The sequence below is a fragment of the Chaetodon auriga genome, chromosome 3 (genome assembly GCF_051107435.1).
Source record: "Chaetodon auriga isolate fChaAug3 chromosome 3, fChaAug3.hap1, whole genome shotgun sequence".
NCBI classification, from domain to species: domain Eukaryota; kingdom Metazoa; phylum Chordata; class Actinopteri; order Chaetodontiformes; family Chaetodontidae; genus Chaetodon; species Chaetodon auriga.
The window spans coordinates 22396368-22413176 of record NC_135076.1 but is presented as its reverse complement, the minus strand read 5'-3'; the positions used below and the strand labels follow the sequence as shown (position 1 = coordinate 22413176).

General features: G+C 43.5%; 1 protein-coding gene across 18 annotated transcripts in view; it reads right to left on the bottom strand.

The window, feature by feature from the left end:
- Nucleotides 1–5296: 5296 nt before the first annotated feature.
- celf5a (cugbp, Elav-like family member 5a) overlaps nt 5297–16809 on the bottom strand; it is a 182243-nt gene continuing 170730 nt past the window's right edge. For 5 of the 18 annotated variants that reach the window (XM_076726171.1, XM_076726163.1, XM_076726167.1 and 2 more), the window contains exons 8-12: nt 11980–12195; nt 11575–11661; nt 9659–9802; nt 6626–6789; nt 5297–6173 (exon numbers count right to left, since the gene is read on the bottom strand). In XM_076726171.1, the coding sequence (XP_076582286.1) occupies nt 6662–6789; nt 9659–9802; nt 11575–11661; nt 11980–12195 (575 nt within the window). In that variant the 3' untranslated portion in view covers nt 5297–6173; nt 6626–6661. Of the gene's footprint in view, nt 6174–6625; nt 6790–9658; nt 9803–11568; nt 11662–11979; nt 12196–16809 lie in introns of all 18 variants that reach the window. The other 13 variants (XM_076726160.1, XM_076726166.1, XM_076726169.1 and 10 more) reach the window with 3 other exon arrangements.

Genomic DNA, 16809 nt, shown 5'->3' with positions numbered 1-16809 from the left:
CACACACACACACACACACACACACACACACAACCTTCTCTCGCTGCAGCATTTTGCTTAATGATGCACTCAGAGTCTGATTGTTGCACCGGGTAGAAGACGTTCAACATACACATACATTAACACCCTGTTACATGGGTCACTGCTGCGGAACAAAGAGCGAGAAGTTACTCATTTCTCACTGACTTTGTGTGTGTGTGTGTGTGTGTGTGTGTGTGTGTGTGTGGTTTTAAGGCTGCTCTATAGTCGCAGCGATTACACAGCTATCTCATACCGCAGGCTCTGTCATACCTGACCAACTCAATCTTTCTGTGTCTCCTCAATAATCAGAGTGACAGCGAGCAACTAGACATATCTCACCCACTGGCTCACTGCAGAATGGGTATTGACCTACATATCAAATCATACGCTCCTGGCTCGTGTGATAGAGATTCTTGGGGAGGATGAGGGGGGGTAACTGTATGATTGGCAGTCCTACTTTAGTAAACACGTGGCATCCCCTGGGTTTCTGCCTCTTCATATGTATTATCTGTTACAGGTAAAAACAGGGCCTGGAAAGCCTGCAGACCAGGAGCCGCTTCAGCAGCGTCTCCTCCGCTACTGTAACAGTAGAGAACAGCTGAGAACACCTGGCTGTCTCAGTGTGTATTTTTATTAACGAGCCCGTGTCGCCAAACTTTTAACAAATGGCCCCCCGGCACCCTGACGCCCCGAAAAACCCAGCTCGGAAATTAAGCATCTGCATCATAAATCTTGGAAAGTTACAATAATTTGCAATTCACTCCCTCATCAAAGGCAATATTACCCTAATTTATTATCTCCCCGCACGAGGGGCGCGCAAAGGCCGTGGAGATAAGAGTTTATCAGGAGGGGGATTGATTTTCATTAACTGATTGTAATAAAGATGAACTGCCTGCCGTGCGCACTGACCAAGAGCCACACTTTATTGTAATTGGGACAATTTATTTCATGAGCCACTGCTTCTACTTTTTTTGTCCCTCCCATTCTTTTTTTTTCATATCTGTCGCCGCTCCTCAAAACGCGGCGCCTCAGCTGCTGTACTGCTGTGATGCTACAGTGCCTTCTGATGTACGAAGATGATGATTACAAGGTGGAGAGGCAAGTCAACTGTCAACAGATGTTGCATCAGATTTTGGCTCGTGGCATCAAAGCAAGGCTGCAGTTACTGTGCGTAAACTTGACTGACGCTCGACGCCTTCCTTATTTCAATTTACTGCCTCCCGCTTGTCAAAATGTTAATATTGTTTGTTCCCCTGTCTTTCTCTTGCAGCTCTTCTCATGATCCGCGACACCTCCCAACTGTCTGATGCTTATGTGCCATAGTTTTTTTTGTTTTTTTTTTAATCTTATGTCCTGACGCATTTTCCAGCTGTGGCGCGTCTCCCTGCAGCGCAGCAGATGAAATGGACGCATCTCTTCTCGTGAAGTTTTATTCTGAGTCCTGCCTCGTGTGAGAGCAGCACAGAGGGCCTCGTGTGCAAACTAATATGCAGAAAGAAGTTCAAGCTGTGACTGTGAAGCAGTAACCTGTTTATCCTTCACGGGGGCCGTGACACTCTCACCACAGCTTCGTCACTTCACACGCACGCGGCGGCAGCAGCAGCAGCAGCAGCAGCGGACTCCGGGGTGGCGAGGCGCACAAGGTCGCAACATCTGCACTCCCAAAACTTTCAAGGTCCCGGAGATGGTGAGGGGAGTTACTCCTTGTGCAACAACTCCCCCTCTGCTGGCACTGCGGCTCAGCGGCTCAGCGCCTCATTCAATATCAACTGTGAGAAACAAAACATCCAGTTTGAATTTTTATTGTAAAATTGGAAAAAAAGGAGAGAAAGAGAGAAAAGCCCCAATAAGCGTTTCTTTTTGATACATATCTTTATCTTACCATAACCATCAAAGAAAAGTGGCTAAATGAAATCAGAAATAAATAAATAAATAAAATAAATAGGTAAATAAATAAACATCAAGTTACATACTTGACCCGATAATTATAAAATTATTAAATCATCAATCATTAATATGAAGTAATCTAAGCAGCAAGTATTAAGAAATTTCAACAGGGAAAAAATGTTTGGTTTCTCAGGCTAATACAGAACACACAGTTTTTTTTTTAAAGTTTTTTTTTATAAAAAGATACTGCGTTCCCTGTCAGTTAATCCATGCTGTACTGACGCTGCCACAGAAACAGGTGGCACTCTCCTTTAAAAAGAAAAGAAAAGAAAAGAAAGGAAACCAACACAAGCTGTAAACTGCATCTTCTCCTCCAGGTTGAAAGAATAGTACTGAGATTCCTCTTTTTGCGCCCTGTATGTCAGTAAAGTCTTCTTCACAGACTCCACACTGCTGTTTATATGTTTTTTGTATGATTTGTGCTGAGAAACCAGAAAGTTAACATCTTTATAAAGCGATAACCCCCCCTCCCTCCCTCCCTCCCCCGGCCCCTCCCTCATTTCAAACCCCAAACCTATATGTATCCAAAGAAAGGTCCTGTGCTGATTTTCCATAATATACAGATTTCATATTTATAATAAGCTACTATCCTTAGCATTCAAACCATAGTTAAAGAATCATATTGTTAATACGAGTAGTACCATAATAATAATCTTTAACCCTCCCAGCCCCCGTTGAGCATGCTCAGAGATTGAAAGGGCACAATGGTGGGATGACAAATATTAAAAAATGATGTAAAAAATGGACGCAAAAGTGAAAACAACGCAGAAGATAAACAGCAGTTCGACCACATGCAGCTTAATTAGAACACTACTGGAATCAGTGCTGCTACTTCCTGTTTTTTTTTTTTTATTTTAGTGGATTTTCAGTCAGTTATAATAAACTCAGTTTCTTGGATTTCGGTTATCTCATTACGCTCCTTTCACTTTACTAAATTTCACAGCAGATATGTATATTCACGCTAAAACTGCCTCCATCCACAAACCTTCACTGTTTTAATTGCACTCGATCAAATTTCCTTTTTTTTTTTCTTCTTCTTGGCAGAATGAAATTAACTCAACATCTTTTCAAACTCATTACATTTCAGCCACAGCTGGCATCGTTAATTTGCATTACCCAAGCTGTTGTGAAGGCCAAATTTAATTTGATTTTAATAATTTAAAAAACTCTCCCCAGTAGAAATCCCATAAGAAAAGATTTTTGAGTGGGTTTGTAAGGCCCTGTATGGCCCCGGGAAAGGAGAGCATATATCACCGCTTCCTAAAGCTGCTGGGCCCCGACAGGAGAGTGGAAACTAACAGTAACTCACCGGGGAAAAAGAAGCTGTCTTCTCGCAAATATATATGAAATCTAACCTTTTCGCTGGGAAACCCAGTTCTATATCATTACAGCCTGAACTGACCCTCCTCCTCCTACAATGTTATACTACATACGTACACAAATATTTCTTTTTCTACTGATCAGTATTTCCTGAAAATTAACACATTTGTAAGAAACTATCTTCAAGGAGTCTGGCACACACTTAAAGTGTTGAGGATGAGGAGATGCAGTGGATATGTTTGCATAATTTGGCAATTCATGATGAGAAAAGGCATTTTTAAAGACTCTCTAAGTATTCCCTGCAACCGAACAGTGTACGGTGAATGAGGGCAATATTTGTTAACGGTGTCCCTCTTTCTAGTAATACTGGTCCTGTGAAGCTTGAATCGTACAAATAAAGAGGCTGAGCTGAAGAAAAACTAACAGATACAGTCATCAGGACCTGGGAAGCCATTCTGGTGATGCCTCTACATGCGTGGATGGGGCCACAGAGACAGCATTGTGATTCGATGGCTGAACACTGATGTGTGTAAAGTTTAGAGTGGTGATCAGAGCGCCGAGGTCTCACAGGGTCCTGAGAGGCAAGCTGCTTCGGAGCAAACTGAACGGCATGTCGGGAAAAAAAAATATTAAGAGACGGGGTGCTGGAATCGAATAAATCTGGGGGTGAAATGGATTTTAAAAAGCAAACAAGTCATGAAAGACAGATTTCACCTCGGAGGCTCTGCGTGCTTGTCTCTTCTGTAAAAGCGTCACCACAGATGATGCTACTTTAGTTAATTAATCACATCTGATACTGCGCGATGTGCTGGGACCACACTGTATAGGAGCCATGTGTGACCGGCGCTAATGGTAAGCTGTCGTCTTGTTGAGGCAGCAGCAGCTGCAGCAGCTACACTTACAGGCCTGCTGCTGTCTAACTGATGGATCATTTTGCTCTTAATTTGACCTCCTAAGGCTGGTAATGCCAGGCTGTTCCTCACCGTGTACAAGCTCTTACTGTGCTATTATACCCTTTGGAGAAAAAAATATACAGCTGCTCTTCACTGAAGAACTCGTACAATCTACTTGAAACAATATATACAGATCCTGTCGCAGCCCTCTGAACTTTTTTTTGTTTCTTCGTGATGTAGTTTGAGGCGCCTTCCAGGTGTCCCGCAGGAGATGCTGCCTCTGTCATACCTGGGGTCCCCCCCCCCAGGACTGTGGACCGAAGTGAGGGGGTGAAAAGACTCCCATCCAACCACCGAGAGAAAAATAGACTGTCACTCAGTCAATTCATTCAAAATGCCAATGTGTAATTGATTGTGCATCTCTTGCCCCGCGGCGCTGCTCCCCATCTGATCAATATTATCATTATCCTAATTATGCTGTGGGTTAGCTCTCGGCCCCCATGAACTGATGGTCCCTATTAAGAGCGAGATATGCTGGCACTTGGAGGTGAGGATGGGGGGGTGGGGTGGGGGGAGAGAGAGGAGGGGAGTCTTGCTCTCGCCTGCTGAGAGCAGCTGGAGGAGCTTGGCAACGGGAGAGGGCACGACCCGGCAGGGACCACTGTGACACGCCGATGGAAATTTTTACAACTGCTGTCAGGCTCATTTGTATATTTTATTAAGCAGTTACAGATGCTGCGCTGTTTTACTGCTGCGTATCCAGCTCAGCCGGGTGGCACTTTTACCACAGTGCTTTATGGTCAGATTATCTGTAATATCAAGGCTTTAATGATGACATGGAATTACTCTTGCCTCAATTACGGAATTTCCGACGTGCTGACAAGAACAGAAGACAGCGTTACACGGCTAAACACGCCGCAGATCAGCAGCGTTTGGTCGGGGAGGCTGTTAACATGTCACTTTTTGGCACTGCGAGACTGTTTTCTCCTTCTACCGACGCAAGGACGCCGGCTGATCGCACCTCCGAGATGAAATGCTGCGATGAAGCAATGAGCGTCAAAAGAACGTATCTGAACATGCCCGAATCAATGCCTAACCCACATATTCTACGCCACTAAATTAGTATAGCTTTATTTTTTTTTATACATTTTTTTCTGTTTTGTTTTAATATCCTCAAACCCAGGAGCTATAAATGTAAAAGGAAAAGAAACCAAAACCCCTTTCCTCTTTTTTTTCAACCTGAAGCTAGTATTTCTTCTTAAGTTTAACTTGTAATATTATTAGTAGTAGTTTGTAGTATTAGTATCATTAATACTATATATTACTGTTCAGAACAATAAAAATGTTTGGTCCTTTGGTCCCTTAGGGGTGAAAGATTTGCAGTTCTACTGTTCTAATGGAAACCTCAGTGACCTCCAAGAGTCATAGTTCTGCGCTTGCTGAGAGAGACGGTGAGAGAATAAGAGAAAGAGGGAAAGAGAAAGAAAGTCTGTCAGTGGACGATAGAATAGCTTCTTTTTTTCCACTGTGTTTCTTGATCTTCAAGTTTTAACCCTCATTTGTCCAGTACAGTAAAAGCCACAAGCGCCTCTTTCCTTATATATATGTGTATATAATATGTATATAGAAATCTATTTGTTGTTGCTGCTTTTTTGTTTGTTAGTTTGTTGCTTAATTAACAATTCAAGTCTCAACAAGAAAAAAGTTCTGTTGTTCAGTCTCATCACATCTTTTTTCAGTGTTTTTTTCTTCTCGTCTTTCTTGCACTGTGCCATCTGTTACTGTTAAGTCCCCCGGTGAAGCGCCTCCTCCTCCTCCTCCTCCTCCTCCTCCTCCTTCGCATCTTCTTTTTCTGCCGTAACCTATATCTTCATAAGTAAATGCTGATATGTCTTCAAAAATTCCTTATGTGTTGATTTTTTTAAAACATATTTTGCTTTCAAAGAAAAAAAGTTTAACTCCTCCGAGATATCTTCACGTGTCCTCTAAAACCTGGAAAATAGAAGAAAAAGGCAATTTCAGATCTCACTGCTCATTAAACTGTCATTCCAAAGACCCATTTCTTTAAACTTGGGATAGTTCAATATGGCTCTATTATATCAGTGTAATGGTCTGGAGAGAGCTAACCCACACTGGCACACCAATCAATCTTTGTCAATCACGATGATGACATATTTTCCTATAATTAATACTCCTGCTGTGCCGCATATGAAATCAACCCCTATAGCTTCTATGCGTGTGCAAATATGAAAACCCCAGAGACATTAACGTATTTAGCTTAACGTTCAAGGATCAGAAATTAAATTTAACACTTAAAAATGAGAAAATTATAAGCTCTTAAATCAACGAAACCAGCTGACACACTCAGTTAAATCTTCAGCTTCAGCAGAAATAATGTTCAGGATCTAAATCTTGGACCAGTGACGGCGCTTCTGCAGGCTCACCTGTGCTGCTGCAATGAATACTGAAGGTAGGCTGTGTCAGTAAGGGCGGCTGGCATCCTTCGGTCTCTTTAGCTGGACTTTCAACCTCTTCATGCCAATCTGAAAGCCGTTCATGGCTTGAATAGCTGCCTGTGCACTAGCAGGGTTGTCGAAGCTCACGAAGCCTGCGAAAAGGTACGAGTTCATTAGCCCCTCTGAGAATCAAGATAATCGTGAGTGAAGAGGAAGAAGTCAATATTTAGAGATGATATCTACTGCAAATGACTCAACTCAACAATGACTCAGTTGGGAAAAAGCTGGTGGAAAAAGAAAAGGTGAGAGATAAAAACAAATATCTCTCACTGCTTGATGGTCGCAGCCTGTTTCCCTCCTGAAGGAGCCTAGATGGCGCTGTTGAGACAGGTAGCACCTTTGGGCTGCCGACCAAATGCTCAGTGGCTGTGACAGCCTGCTATAAAGTTGTTTTTAAACAAAAGTTTAGACTGAGAGTGTAATATGTCTGCGGCGTACACCAGTGTGTTAGAACCAGCTGCTTCTTGCTGCACAACTTCTCATCAACTGCGGCAACACTCCAGATGCAACAAGTGTGGGGGTGTAACTGTCATAAGGCATCGCTTTGGTGATGTTGTCTCGTGGTTGACAGTTTTTGTCTGGAAGAGATGTAATATCAAACTGTTTGTGATCCTTCACGGAGGCATGTAAGGGGGTAAGACAGATCCAGAGTTCTGAAGGTGAAGACGGATGCAGATGGGTCACACTTTATATTAAGGCACACGTATTCACCATTAACTAGTTGCTTATTAGCATGTGTATTAGAAACATAATGGCTCTTTACTAGTTATAAGAAAACACTTATCAAAGCCTTATTCTGCATAACCATATTCTACAATGACTAGATCATTGAGAGTTTTCCCTCAATAACCTCCTTACTACTGCTCATTGATAGTAAGCTGATGTACATGAACTAAGATCTTATGAACAATCACCCCCAGAATAAGCGATTAAGTGCTTAATAATGACCAATAAAGAGCCGATATGCATCTAATATTCATGCTAATAAGTAACTAGTTATGTGTACCTTCATATAAAGTGTGACCCATCTTTTTATATACAAAAATAAGTACCTCAAAATTGTACTTAAGTAGAGCACTTGAGTAAATTCAGTTACTTTCCACCACTGCTGGTAACATGAGTATAACACAGATCAATCTGATCTTCAGGCCTTTGATAATCAGTCATGGCCAGGTCATCCCTGTAAATATTTCCTGTTTTTAACTTTATAGTACCCCCTTCAACATTGCTTTCTGGCATCCCTAGAAAGTCCCAAAATACCAAAATGAATGAGCACAAGTCACCGTGCAAAGTAGTTCGAGCAAAACAAGAGCAAACATAGTTCATCATGAGGAGACAAGTCTGCCGCAGACACAAAAACCCCTCAGCGCATTTCCCCAAGATAACACCCCTCCTCAAATCTATGCTGAACATCCTGTTTTCATCATGTGTAAAAATAAAGCCTTGAGGATCCAGTGACCAGAAACTGCAGTGGAGTGTGTCTCTGCTTGATGCGCTCCCCTGTGTCTGTGGTGTCATTAGGAACAGTCGATGACCCGTGAAAAACAGCAGGAGCCTCTCCACGTCCACAGCCACCTGGGAGAGATGTCTGCCTGGCCTGCTCGGCTCTGGGATGGCCCATTAGGGCGAAGGCCGGGCAGCACGGAGGAGGGCTGAATGCGAGTCTGAGGAAAGCATAGAGGCAGGGAAAGGAGGTGACCTCCTAACCCACCATCAGGTTAACACATTCGGGCTGGGAGCGGAGATGAGATGGAGACGAGATGCAGGCTTGGAGCTGCGAGCCCTCCCCTCAGTCCTGTCACACATTGCAAGTCTGCTTTCTCTGTTCCCTGTTTTTTTTGCACACCATCAATCTAAGTTTATCCCCTCTTTCTCCTTTCTAGATTAATTACACCAGTGTGCTCCCTCCTTCCCCAGGCCTAACATTATGTTGTAAATGCATAGTGTGTACGTCAATACTGCAAATAGCTCTTCTTTCATGAATTTATATGTTATTAAGTCCCCCCAGGGAAACAGGACTGGCGATCAATTTTGCCCAGGGTTCTGCAGTTCCCTGAAGTGAAAACAAATGCTGATCCATAATTGTCCTTTGCCTTCCTCCAACCCCCCGCCCGCCTGCCGCCATCCCTGCCTGCCTCCTCAAAGTTTGTATAAGCCCTGGGGCTTGTTGGTGTGTGTAGGCTGACGGAGCTAAATGGGACGGGAGGCGTGTGAATCAGCCCCGGCAGTGAGGGTATTGACAGATATTGGGGTTACGGAACGGTGATGTGGATGCTGATACAGCACCTCGAGGTTTTCAGGTCACACAGCTGCCAAACAGAAACAAGGACACGGGCTCTGATCGACTGCATCATGTCGAGTTTGGCTACGGTGTATTCAGCACCTTTTTTTTTTCTAATGCACTGACGCCGAAACACAACAGTCATCAAGATGCAAATTCAGGTCAGTCGGTCAGAGGTAACATGATTCAACCCTCTATGTCCGGCTGCTGTCGAACATCCTCAAAACCTACAGCACCGAGACAAATGTTTGTTAACAAGTATCTACTGTTTGCTGCGCAGGATGAAAATAAAAACTTCCATGATTGTGAAAATGAAACTTACACTATGAGGCTTCTCGCCTTAGCTGTGAGTTTTTACGCGACACCCACAAATGTCTGGGTGTTCGGAAAAAAACTACAAGAGATCAGACGGCGAGAACAAATTTTGTTTTGTGCAAAACTCCTGAAAACATCTATTATACATTTCCCTTGAATGCACTCATTAAAACGGGCAGTGAGGTCAGTTTTCTTTAATATTAGACTCATTGTGGAGCCCTGTGCATTCAGACTGCCAAGGATTACAAACACAATCATTTCTAAAGCGTTATATAAGAAGTCAGTAAAAATGTACAGAAAATGTAATATACGTGCTTTGTGTCGTGGACCTGATGGCCGAGTGTGAGCGGCAGGAAGTAACTCACCGAAGCACTTGCTCTGGTTGGTCGCCCGGTCCATGAAGACTTTAGAGGAGATGACGGTGCCGAAGGGCAGAAACATCTGCATGAGTTCATTGTCTCCAAACTCCTGCGGCAGGTGGTAGATGAACAGGTTACAACCCTCTGGACCTGAGAGAGAGAGAGACAGGGAGAGAGAGAGAGAGAGAGAGAGAGAGAGAGAGAGAGAGAGAGAGAGAGAGAGACAGAGGGAGAGAGAGAGAAACAGGGAGAGAGAGAGAGAGACAGAGGGAGAGAGAGAGAGAGAGAGAAACAGGGAGAGAGAGAGAGAGAGAAAAACAGGGAGAGAGAGAGAGAGAGAGACAGAGGAGAGAGAGACAGAGGGAGAGAGAGACAGAGGGAGAGAGAGAGAGAGAGAGAAACAGGGAGAGAGAGAGAGAGAGAAAAACAGGGAGAGAGAGAGAGAGAGAGAGAGACAGAGGAGAGAGAGAGAGAGAGAGAGAGAGACAGAGAGAGAGAGAGAGAGAGAAACAGGGAGAGAGAGAGAGAGACAGAGGGAGAGAGAGACAGGGAGGGAGAGAGAGAGAGAGAGAGAGAGAGAGAGAGAGAGAGAGAGAGAGACAGAGAGAGAGACAGAGAGAGAGGGAGAGAGAGTGAGAGAGGGAGAGAGAGGGTGGGGGGGTGAGAGAGAGACACAAAGAGAGAGACAGAGAGTGAGAGACAGACAGACAGGTAGGGAGAGTGAGACAGACAGGGAGAGAGAGAGAGTTTGACAGCTGTGAATTTGTCATTTTGATCTATGCAGTCTTTCATGTCAACTAAATCAAGATAAGTGGAAATAGATTTTCAGGACGGTCTGTGACATTATCAGTGATAAAACATAACTCTTCTTAAACACACAGAAACTAATTGAAAAGTTTTGCCTTTGATTCGCTGATACCGCGCAGATATTGAGAGTGTAGTTAAAATTTCCATTTCCATTTAACCAGCTTTTCAGATTAAACGTGAATATGAAAGGCTGACTCTAGATGACAGATCGCATTATTCAACTAGCAACTATCTATAGTCTGATCAATGTGCGGCAAAAAACCCCACCTCGCCTGAAAAACAAGAAACACATGCCAATGCGTCCCATTCTCCCACTCTCCCCCGACCCAGCAGTGGCTTCAGGGTCTGGCAGGTCGGCGGGGTGGATCATTTGCTCCTCTATGTTTAGATATTGCTGGTGGAACTCCTGCTCCTCTGGCAGCAGCCCTCTGCTCCCTGTTTTATTTGAAAAATATTGTACTGAACCTGTCATGTATATGACGTTGAAAGCTGAGGGTTTGATTGCTTCCTATGTCGCTTCAATCATACTTTCACACCTACTGCCTGACACACATTTATAACACCGATCATTTAAGACATAGCTAATACCAAAGAACTGCTGTTACTAATTACCTGCAAATTACACAACTTCAGTGCAACCTGACTGAATTACTGCAGCAGGTGTGAGTGGAAACCATCACGCTGTGAGTTACTTCATCTTCTTGTATTTATCCTGTAATCCTACTTCCTACATTTCCATTAATTATAATATTTCCATCCGTGTAGCAGTGCCACTGTTCGCACAGCTAAGGGTTTTATTATACGAGCTTTAATTAGTGCTCGGGAAAAAAAGCACGGGCATTCATAGACTATATATGTGGAACCAATTTTTAAGATGTACAGTATAACATAGTCTTATTAACACTGTTCTATCATCCTCATGCTTTATATCTATTACCTACGATGAGATGTGAAATGCATTCTCTCAGCCGTTCCACTCTCTTCATCTATTACACAGAATGAGATGTGTACAGTGCTGAAGTAATAACGGTCCCTCGTGCTTGTCTCCTTTATGTGTCTATTACACGGGATGAGATGTGTGAAGTGTAAAAGTAATAATGTTCTCTCACCCTCACCTTCTCTCTGCTGCTGCTGCTGGATGACCTGGGGTGGTTGGGGCAGTGTCTGGCCAATGGGAGTCAGCGTGGTGGCTGGGTAGATCGCTGCAGAGAGGTAGAGAGGAGGAGATAGAGAGGAGTGCGATAGAGAGAGAGAGAGAGGAGTGTAAAAACAGGGATCCCATGGAGGACGGTGTCAAGGATGCTTAAGGTCGATCACAGAAGCCTAACATGTGTAATCAAAGGCTCTCTGATGCTATGTTCTGAGGCTCTGTCTTACACTCTCTGAATACATACAGCCTCACTCTCATACAGTAATTACTTTGCAGTAATTGTCCCATAGCTGCTGCACATTCAGTGTTTACGGCAGACTGTAAAAGCTCAGAAATACAGCATAGTAAACAAAGCAGTTCCGTCTCACACCTGTGTATTGCTGTACTCCGGTGAAGGCTTGCTGGAGGGTGTCAGCAGCGGTGGGGCTCTGGGTGGAGTAGGGCGGCAGGCCATTGGTGTACACAGTCTCCACAGCAGGGTGTCCGTTGGGCTGATGAGGGATGCCGGTGAATCCGTTGACGATGGGCGTGACGATGCTGGGCACGGCGGAGGTGGTGATGTTGGCTGGTGGAGAACTGAGGCCTGCTGGGAAAAAAGGTTTACTGTTACTGGACCACAAGGCCTCTATCTACATAGCTCTGCATGATATTACAGAACGACGTAGGTAAGTGTACACGTAGACATGCTTTCCTGCTGTGCACAAAGAGTAAACACTCACACATAAACCCCAGCTCAAGCAGATCTACACACACACATACACACTCGCACAGACACACAAAGCTCGTGACCGCGGGCTACACTGCATCTCCTCTCTAATGCAAGGACACGGGCGAGACGTGAGTCTGTCACATATCCGCTGGTTGTCGTGACACATCCTGCAGGATAGCTGGGAAGTCAACCTGTGAAAAATGAGCCTGTCCGTAGTGTTTGTGCGATACCCTGCTGGCTCCTACAGCTCAAGATGATGAAACCACTATGCAACTTCTGAGAGAGAGGAGGGGGAAAAAAAGGAAAAAAGATCTGGACTGAATAGAAGGAGATTACAGAGGGAGATTTGCTTGAACGAGCAGGTACCAAAAACACAGAGATGCCTCTTACTTTTATACATCATAAAAAAGACAAAATAACAACAGTTGGCAGTTTGACAAATGGGTGGGTTGTAACATATATGGTACACGCCTGAAAGGCAGTTGCAGGATGGTTCATGAGTGGAATTGAAATTGGATGGTCCCTGTCCTCTCTCATTCAATGCATTTTAAAAGGACCCTCCTTTGAAAAGTGTTTCCAATTATGCCGGGAACATCAAAGTACCCATTTTGAGCAGATTCTCACTGTGTGATGGTCTCTCTAAAAGGGCTGCTCCGTGGCAAAGCATCCAAGCTCGTTGAAGTACAGCTCCCCTGAGGACCACCTCTCAATCTGGAAACCCTCGCCCTGATTGGACAGAAAGCCCAGGTTGTCACGGAAACCCTCCAGCGTGCCATATCCCCACAATCTGGTGCCTGAGTAAAGAACCTCCTGTGAGAGGTGGTCCAGATAGGGTAAACAATCACATCCAGTGCACACATAGCATGCGCTGAGATTTATGCTAATGCCACTGTAAATATGCTGTACATCACACCCTGAAACCTCCCACCACCGAGTAATATCATCTACATATCCATAAGGAATTGCTTTTCTTCTCTTTTATGTACAATTTTTCGTCTCCTCTCCTTTCCGTCTCACCCTCCTCTCCCTGCCTCAGCATTTAAGTCATGAGGAGGCTGACAGTCAGGCAGGCAACTGCAGTGACCAGGGGAATTGCCCAGGTCCGGTGAGAGCTGTTGTGTCTTTTACACTGGTTTCTTTTCTTTTCTTTTTTTTCTTTCTTTTTTTTTTTTGAAGCCTCCCCACGATTGCTTGTTTCCTGCAGAGCTGTGATGAATTAGACTGCAGCTTCAGCCCATTCTCCTACCAGGACCCAGGAGACTGCCGCTCCTATTCTGAGGGCTAGAGACAGCTAGTCTGCTCGGGCCACACGCACTCTACTGTACCGCCAGATAATGCACCCTCTCCATCATCAGGCAAATTCATTTTCCAAGGCTTAGCAGTGCTGTGGGAGCGCGCCTCTATGTGTGTGTAGCAGTTGTAGTGATAGTAGGAGTCGCAGCTGTAGTAGTAGGTGGTAGCGCGGACCCCTTAAACGCAATTACATAAGCTCTAGGGTCAGCAGTTGGACATAAAGTCTGTTGTAAAGGAGAACACATGACAGAGGTAACAGATTGGGGCCACCAAGTCCAGTCAGGTTATCATGCTGGAAATGTCACAGCATGGAATAAGCATAAGAATCATAAGCGCAATAAAGTAGCAGTGATATTGTAGTGAAGCCAAGCGCTGAAACATTTATACACAATAACTAAGCTAAACTGGAGGCTAAAAAAAATACAACAGTGGCTGGGTTACAAGTGTACTGAATCACATTATGAGGTTATGATATAAGGAAAAGGCAATAAGCAACAGCAATAAAACAATGATAACATGAGAAGGCCATTCATGCAGCCTAGTCGTCACCCCATCCTCACTGTCACAGCGGTCCAACATCCAGACCCTGAGAACGTTCTCCTCGGCTGAAACTGGGAAATATTTCCTACTATCCTGAACGAGAAAATAACAAGACATTTTCATTTTATACCTCAGTGGACATACAGTTCTTTCATTGTGGGAAATTGTATTCATAGCCTGTTTACAATGCACACACAAGAATGCCGATATACATGTGGCTGTCAGTGTGTGCTGCGCGTATTGGCCTGTAATAATGACATGTTGTTCCCCACTCTGGCATGGGTGAATGCAAAGCTACGGGAGAGCAGATTACATATTCTATACAGCTAGCTCTTAACTATCACTTCTCCACTCTTATTACTGCGAGAAAGCAGTCTGCACTGCTAAACAGTATGTATATGTGTATGTCATATAGACTATATTTATGTTATGGAGGCAGAATTCACATTCATATTCTTGCAGGCTGCTTCTAAGAGGGGAAAACTGTTGATTTGCTCCTTGCGATGATTGCTCCACGAAAGAAGTCTTCACATTCGACAGAAGTATTTATTATGCTAATTATACATTCAAATCAACGAGGAATGCTATACCCATACTGGAGAGTGCAGTCATTACCAGCACAAGGACTGCCTTTCGCTGGAGCGAGCAATAAGCACTCAAAACAGATGCTTTCATCTAACTGATTTAAAATGTGATGAATTTAGACTCAAAGAGGGAATGTCTGTCTGGTCCTTAAAGTGTGAATAATAAATCTGAATATGGGAAGGGCACCTTTTTCACAAGCCAGTTGGTATACCAAGAAAAACTGTGCGACTTTGAATACTGCCCTTAGACAGCAAATAAATATGTGAAGCAAATAAAATGTACATGCACTTCCAAATGAATGTTTCATTGTCTCATACATATTTAACTGCATATGAATATATATTTTTAAATGTGATTGAGGCGCAGTCTCTTCTTACATAATGTGCGATTCCTACCAATAGTGTAGGATAGAGTCCTTCCCCTTGAACACCCCGAAACATATTTTCTCAATCAGCTTCTTACCACGTGTGACGGACTCCTACGTGAACACACAATCTGCTGCCATCAGAACCTGACGACAGTTGGTGGGTTGCCAGGCCACTGTCATCCAAATCGGATCAACCACACCTACACAGTCCTGACTGAGTAGATTAGTTTTTTACTGTTAAACTCTTAAATCCATATGAAATGACGTATTTTCGTGTGAAACATGATTTGAACGCTGTCGAGTGGGTGTGTCATAACAAACATGGGGAGTTAAAGTGATTCAGAGTTGGATGTGAGCCTCTATTCAACACCTTCATCACCCTCGATGCTGGAGCAGGCAGACATACTCCTCAAACTGCAGGTGGTGGAAGGTTAGTTCCTGCGGTACATCGAGGGGATAGCAGTATCCATCAGGGAGCGAGAGCCCATTGCATGCTCCATGTAGCTGCTGAAGCATGCACTGTAAAATGCCTAGTGCATAACCTGGAGCTGTCACAGATACCACTTTCCTAAAAGGGAATATATTCTAGCCAACAGGCCTCTAACCACAATATTTAGGGGAAATGGAACAAGGTTTGAGGTGGCAAACACCCAAAGACACACCCTGCTGATGCTAACAAGCTAATGAAAATTGAATAATGAATCTTAGCTCTGCATCATTAAAAGCTGAAGATTGATTGATGGGTGGATGTCATGATATTATTAGCTGAAATTGCTTGGTTCACCCACAGGGATAACTGGCTTGTGGTGGCCAAGCATTCATAGTGGTGTCACTTATTGATCCTTCAATAAGGATCAATAGGCTCTTCCCATCATTATGAAGCTGAATTCGCCAAATGTTGGATTGTTTAACTCCTAATAGGGAATATGAGCTGGGTTTAGTGTGGTTGTTATGTGTTGTTGCATAGTAAGCACACATCGATTTTTGTTTACAGGAAGAAAACATGATTGGATTTTGACATAAGAATACAAAATACATATATATATTTTTCAATATTTTCTTGGCATACATTGTTAAAGAGGTGATGTGCTCTAAAAGGGGTTAAAAGGCATTTTACATTTAATCTTCAAGTTAATAAATAACACTATAAATTGCACTTCACTTTGGGTTTCCTTATTTAGTCATGAATATTTAATGTTATAGGGATACACTAAAGATCTGAAGTCAGGTTTTCAGGGATTTTAACTTTTAATTGAACACTTGTTGCCATCATTACACAGACCAATGATGTGCAGTCCTGTACTGAGGGATTTCTGCTTGAGTTAAGTAGCATTGCTGCATCAAGTAATCAGTTAAATCTAGTGATGTCTTGTTTATAATCTACACTTGTTAATGTCTGTGAGAATCTGCTTGTATGCCGATGACGCCACTCTGTCCAGCCACGTAATGTGTCTGACTGAAGGCTGAAGTGAACAGATAAAAACTTTGAAAAAAAAAAAAGAAAGAAAGAAAGAATTATTAAACACAAAGTCCATAATGTTCTTGAGAAGACATTCAATCAAAGCTAGAACTAAACTTCAGTGATTACCAGCCAGCGTCTACTGAAGTGCTCAGCCTTCTGGGAGTAACAATGAATAGCAAACTGTCAAGCTCCAAACAACTAATCATCATCTCCATCAGGGCAGGCCTGAAAATGGGAGATGTGA